The 5,302-nt window shown below is 51.8% G+C and overlaps 1 protein-coding gene across 3 annotated transcripts; it reads left to right on the forward strand.

The window, feature by feature from the left end:
- Positions 1–380: 380 nt before the first annotated feature.
- Positions 381–5,302, forward strand: FXYD4 (FXYD domain containing ion transport regulator 4). Of its 3 annotated transcripts, none has more exons than XM_069571703.1 (8): positions 381–1,161; positions 2,823–2,886; positions 3,572–3,604; positions 3,717–3,740; positions 4,425–4,499; positions 4,603–4,639; positions 4,886–4,923; positions 5,109–5,302. In XM_069571703.1, exons 2-8 carry the CDS (start codon positions 2,847–2,849, stop codon positions 5,126–5,128), a joined length of 267 nt encoding a protein of 88 aa, XP_069427804.1. In that variant the 5' UTR covers positions 381–1,161; positions 2,823–2,846; the 3' UTR covers positions 5,129–5,302. The 3 variants fall into 3 exon arrangements, with proteins under 3 accessions (XP_069427804.1, XP_069427805.1, XP_069427806.1); XM_069571704.1 differs by having other exon boundaries at positions 996–1,185; XM_069571705.1 differs by lacking the exons at positions 381–1,161; positions 2,823–2,886; positions 3,572–3,604; positions 3,717–3,740 and adding an exon at positions 3,808–3,976.

Raw genomic sequence — 5,302 nt, forward strand, 5'->3', positions numbered from 1 at the left:
CAAGAATAGGAAGCACCATGGAAGGTTTTCATGAGGAGGTGCCACATGTTTGCACTAGGAAGGTCCTCTTTGAATCCTTCCCACCCCTGTCTTTCCCAGGCTCTGTCCTGCCCTCTGACCCTTAACACCATGATCCACTGATGGCTTCCTGTCCTCAATGACTCAACAATTCAATCAAAATCTATCAGTATCCATGACTGGGCATTGGGAGGGAATAAGGAGGCAACAGTCCTGTTTCAGTTGGTCACCATGCATTGGAGAAGAGGGTGAAGAGAGAGGAATTAGGGAGGGGAGACAGGATAATAGACAGGCCTGGAGTCATCCAAGGTCAAGAGCATAGGTAGAAGGCATGTGGGGGGTGAGGGACAGGAAGAGAATTTGGCCAGGGATGGGGTCCACAGAGGGAGGTGGCCCACTCCTCGTCTTGGGGCTGGTGGTCCTCCTCCTGCCCCTGACCTGGCCCCACCACCCTATCTTACACCCCTGCCCCCAGGCAGTAGGCAGGAACTGAGGACCTGGGGGGTGGTTCTGATTCCAGCTTCGGTCCCCCTCCACCCGCAGCTAAGTGGTTGTCAGGGTTGGTCAGAGGGTGGGCCATCTTAAGGGGCGCCCGTCAGCCCCATTTCTTCGCCTCAATGAAACCAGTCCAAGGAAAAGCAATGAGCCCACTGAACAAATGGAGCCTCAAGGCCAGACCCTGACTCTTCGTTGACACCAAGTTTCTGGGACACTCCCCTACAGAAGTCCTGGAACCCCTACTTTTGGTATAAGTACCCAGAGACATCCTGGTTCCCTCCAGCACCTTTCTGGACCTCTCTTTTAGGGTCCAGGTGAGCTAAAGAAGCAGAAAGCTCACCTTCTCCTCATGAGAAGGGTCTGGGGCCCAGCCCGCTCCCCACCATTGCCTTAGACTCTGAGCGGGCCTGGGTCCCTCACTCCGCTGTCCGCCGGGTGTGGCAGTCTCCTTTAAGAGCACACTGGGGAGAGGGAGCTGCAGGAATCCGTCCAGATTCTCAAGGAATCTGACCAGTTCCTTCTGCCTGATAGTATTGTTGCCCTGGGCAGGCGGGGCCGCGGGCTTAAAAAACCGGAACCCACCTGGGCTGGACTCAGCCCTAGAAGCCTCCTCAGACCAGCTCTCTGCACCCAGCCGGCTATCAGGTGAGCTCAGGAGAAGGCTCTCAGGTGAGCAGGTTTCTGCTAGGACTTCAGGACTCCTAGGCAGAAGGGTGGAGGTGGAGGGGTGGTCTGGAGTACCAGTCTGAGGAAGGGTATGGTACCTGCCTAGGTATTCCCAGTAACAGATGTGTTTGGGGGTTTGGAGGACTGGAAGCTGCGTGCCCTTTGAGCACCATCATGTGGAAGGTGGACTGGGGGCTGGAGGAAACAGGAAGCAGTCTTTGGCTAAAGAATAATGGGGAATTGCGCCCCTCGTGATCCAGGAGTTCCAGGGTGATAGAAGGGGCAGGGAGAAACAGAGGCCAATGAGGGCCCGGTTTACAAACTGCTCAGAGCCAAAAGACCCCCATATTCTGAAGGAACAGATTAATAGTCCGACTTCCAACTGCAAAAGGATCCATGTACTTGTGTATTTACTTACTGTAACATGTTTCAGTACTTATTATGTGCTTGGCACTATTCTTAGGCTCAACATATAGTAACTCATTCAATTCAAACACAACTTTAGGAGGTTCTTATAATTATCCTCATTTTCACAGGGCACTGAAGCACAGACAGGTTAAGTAACCTAGCTGAGTCACACAGCTATTAAGTGCTGAGAGGAATTCTCCGGCTAGCTGGGCCCAACACATAATAACTGGGGTTGCAATTTGGAACACTGACAATCCCTATGCCTGCCTGAGGCTAATAATAGGCAGAAAGCTGGGAGCGTCTTATCTCAAGGACACAGCCACCCTAGGGACTAATAAATGAAGACAGAAATAGTTCCCACCCTAAGGAGAAAGAAGGGGCCATGTCCCAGCCACCAGGCACTTTTCCGCTAACAGCAGTCTGTACTCTGAGAGTGGAACTGGAGGCTACCTGGAGCATGGTCCTTGGCCGGGGCTGGGGTGGGAGGCATTTGCCTGCACCCAGCATCTGCCCCCAACTCTTCCACTTCCCTGGTCCCACTGCTCACTCAGAGGAGTTCTGGGCATGCCACGTGTGTACACACTCAGTTATGTCTCACTCTTTGTGACCACATGGGCGGTAGCCTGCCAGGCTCCTCTGTCCATGGGATTTCCCAGGCAAGAATACTGGAGTGGGTTGCCATTTCCTTCTCCAGGAGATCTTCCCAACCAGGGGATCAAATCCGCATCTTCTGCATTGGCAGGAGGGCCCTTTACCACTGCACTCCCTGGGAAGTCCAGGCATGCCCTAGCTGGAGGCTGTCTCGGACTTCAGCCTGGTAGTGCCCCAGGCCCACCCAGATCTTTGGAAACAATACGAGTCCTTTGAGCTGGGGGTCAGGAAGGCAGGCACCAAAGCCTGAGTTAGAGCAGTAGCCCTCCTCCTGAAGGTGTGTCAGACATCTGATTACCAGATTTTAACAAAACCTCATATGGGTTGGCCAGAAAGTTTGTTTGAGTTTTTCCATTAGGTGATACAGAAAAACCTGAACAAATTCCTTGGGCCACCCAATATGTGCAGGCATCGCTCTAAGTATTAGAGGTATTACTATTATTAACTCTAGACAAGGACACAGAAATTAGTAACTTTCTCATGTCCACCCCACAAGAAGCCTTGAGATTTGTACCACTGGCCTCCATGAGCGTGGAGCTGGTCTGGGCTGTTTGACCCCAGCCTGCTCTCTTCTCCTGCAGACCGGATCTGCGTGCCGCTGTGTCATGGACGGGGTGACCCGGGCCCTTCTCCTCCTGTTGGCTGGTGAGTCCTCCTAGAGGTGACCCTGCTGCCACTCACTCACCTACCAAGGCTGTGAAAACCAGGAGAGTGTCTCATAAAGGGCGCCTGATGTTGAATAAATGGGTTTTCATTTAGACTGCTAACTTAAAGATAAACATAAAGGAAGTATTGAGTTGGCCAAAAGGTTTGTTCAAGTTTTCCGTAGATCTTATAACCCAAACGAACTTTTTGGCCGACCTGATCACAGTAAGGTAGACGTTCCCAATACTATCCTGAATCATGGAACTTTGGGAAACTGTAATCACCTGTTGGCAAAAAGAGACCAGTGTTCCCTACTTCTTTAGGAGGCAGACCGTTAGCCAGGATCTGGGTAGGAAGCTTTTCAGGAGAGGGTAAAGATACCAACACACCATCCCATTTTGAGTATAAGAAAGAATAACAAGAAGCCTGAGAAATAGCAGGAAGGGCTGGGATGGGGGAGCGGGGCACAAAGGCCAGAAAATAGGAGACAAAATCCTAGGTCTGTTTGGGTTGGGGAAGGTATGAGGAGGGAAACCAGTGACCTCAGGGTCCCCCCCACCCTCCGCTCTGGTGCCCCAAGCAAGGCTGGTTGATCTTTTGCCTCTGGCCCGGTGTCCTGCCTGCTGATTCATTTTGAGACCAGTATCATGAATTAACACACAGTCCCTCTGCTTCTCTCACCCAGGACTGCCTGTCTTGGAAGCCAATGACGTGATTGGTGAGTGAGACCCTAAACTGCTTTGCTGGTCCTGCCCCCGCGTTCTCTCTAAGGCCCCACATCTTGCCTCCTGGTTCTGGTTGTTAATGTTTTTTTTCTTCCTTTCCTGCAGATAAAGACAGTCCCTTCTACTATGGTAAGAGCTGATATCCCTTGCCCCTGACCCCTACTCTTGCCTATGCTAGACCCCTTTGCTAGAGTTGGTAAGGGGTAATGTGGAGCCCAGTGTAGACAGAGGGAGGCTTGAGGGAGTGGGCAAGGAGGGGCAGAATGAGGATGAGACTGGGAATTAAAGAATCAGCATGGTGGATCAAAAGAACGACAGGCCAACATGTAACGTTGTCTTTGGGAGAATTTCCATCCAGCAAGGAGGTAAGGGGCCTGCAGAATGTTTAGGAAGACTCCTGGGAAAGTGGCTGGAGGCAGCTGGCTGATCTCCTTTCTTCCATTCACTCCCTCTTCTTTTGCCTTCCCCAGGACCAACTCCTTGCTGCCCTACAACCCCCGCAAGGAGGTCTCCTCTCCTTCTGCCTGCCACTGTCCCCCCCCCACCCTCATCTTCCCTGGGTCTCAGCTCAAATGCCACCTTTCAGCAAAGCCTTCTTTGATCATTCTTCAAAGTCTCTTCTTTTTCTGTGCATTTCTGCTTGATTTTTCTTCCTAGTACTTGTTCCCACCAGATATGACATGATGTATTTATGAGTTTGTCCTGCTTGTTGCCTGGAATATAAGTGTGTCTGTATAAGCAGGTGTGCATAACTATCTGTTGAATGAGTGGGGTGGAGCCAGGCTGATGCCAGCCCTCTTTCCATTCCTCTAGACTGGGAAGGCCTGCAGCTGGGCGGGATGATCTGTGCAGGCCTCATGTGCATCGCTGGAATCTTGTTCGCCCTGAGTGAGCAGTGGGACTAGCAGGGTCATGTGGAGGCGGGGAGCGAGTGGGAGGAGGGGGCCCAGGCTTTCCAGGCTCTTTGCACTGGCTGTGTCTTCCTTCACAGGTGGCAAATGCAAATGCAAGAACAAGCAGAAGCACGGGTGAGACAGGCCCTACTGTGTGTCCTCTGAGCTGAGCAGAGCAATTTGGGCATAATGTCCTACAATTTGGGAAAGGAGGACAGAGTCCTGGCTGTCCCTGGGTTTGCAGTAGAATTTGCTATTCACAGATAATCAGCCCTGAGGGGGCCTCTGTCAGAGAAACCTGTTTAAATTGGTACCAGGAATCTTGGTGGGGGAAAAGGACAGAAAGTTCGAGGATGCTAATCTGATATGTTCCTTTCGCAGCTCCTTACCTGAGAAAGCTGTTCCACTCCTCACTCCAGGTGAGATGGACTTCTTTGAGAGCCTTCCTGGCACTCAGGCAGTAGAGCCGTATAATTTGAGGATTAATACATGTTGTGCTGTGTGTAAGGCAGGACTGTCCTGAACCAGTCAGCCTTGGGGACACCTGAGGCTGAGGATGTGTATATGGAGTTTGTGAGGACCTGACCCTGCATTCTCTCCACAGGCTCTGCCAGTACCTGCTGAGCACAGGATTGGTTTCATGACCCTCCCTGCACTGGCTCCCATGCTGTCCCCCTCCCCTTGGGGGCCTTACCCACTCAGGATGGCTTTTCTCTCTGTTGGTGGGCCCTGAGGCTACCTTCTGATCAAAAGGCTGTCCAGAGCTTATTTCTAAATTAAATTTATCTTCCCCTCTGA

This window comes from Ovis canadensis, chromosome 25 (assembly GCF_042477335.2).
Source record: "Ovis canadensis isolate MfBH-ARS-UI-01 breed Bighorn chromosome 25, ARS-UI_OviCan_v2, whole genome shotgun sequence".
NCBI lineage: Eukaryota > Metazoa > Chordata > Mammalia > Artiodactyla > Bovidae > Ovis > Ovis canadensis.

Bases quoted from the DNA above. Each gene is read 5' to 3' on its own strand.
- FXYD4 (XM_069571703.1), top strand. From the start codon at position 2,847: ATGGACGGGGTGACCCGGGCCCTTCTCCTCCTGTTGGCTG. The intron at 2,887-3,571 runs GTGAGTCCTCCT...TCTCTCACCCAG, and splicing joins CCTTCTCCTCCTGTTGGCTG to GACTGCCTGTCTTGGAAGCC. The intron at 3,605-3,716 runs GTGAGTGAGACC...CCTTTCCTGCAG, and splicing joins GGAAGCCAATGACGTGATTG to ATAAAGACAGTCCCTTCTAC.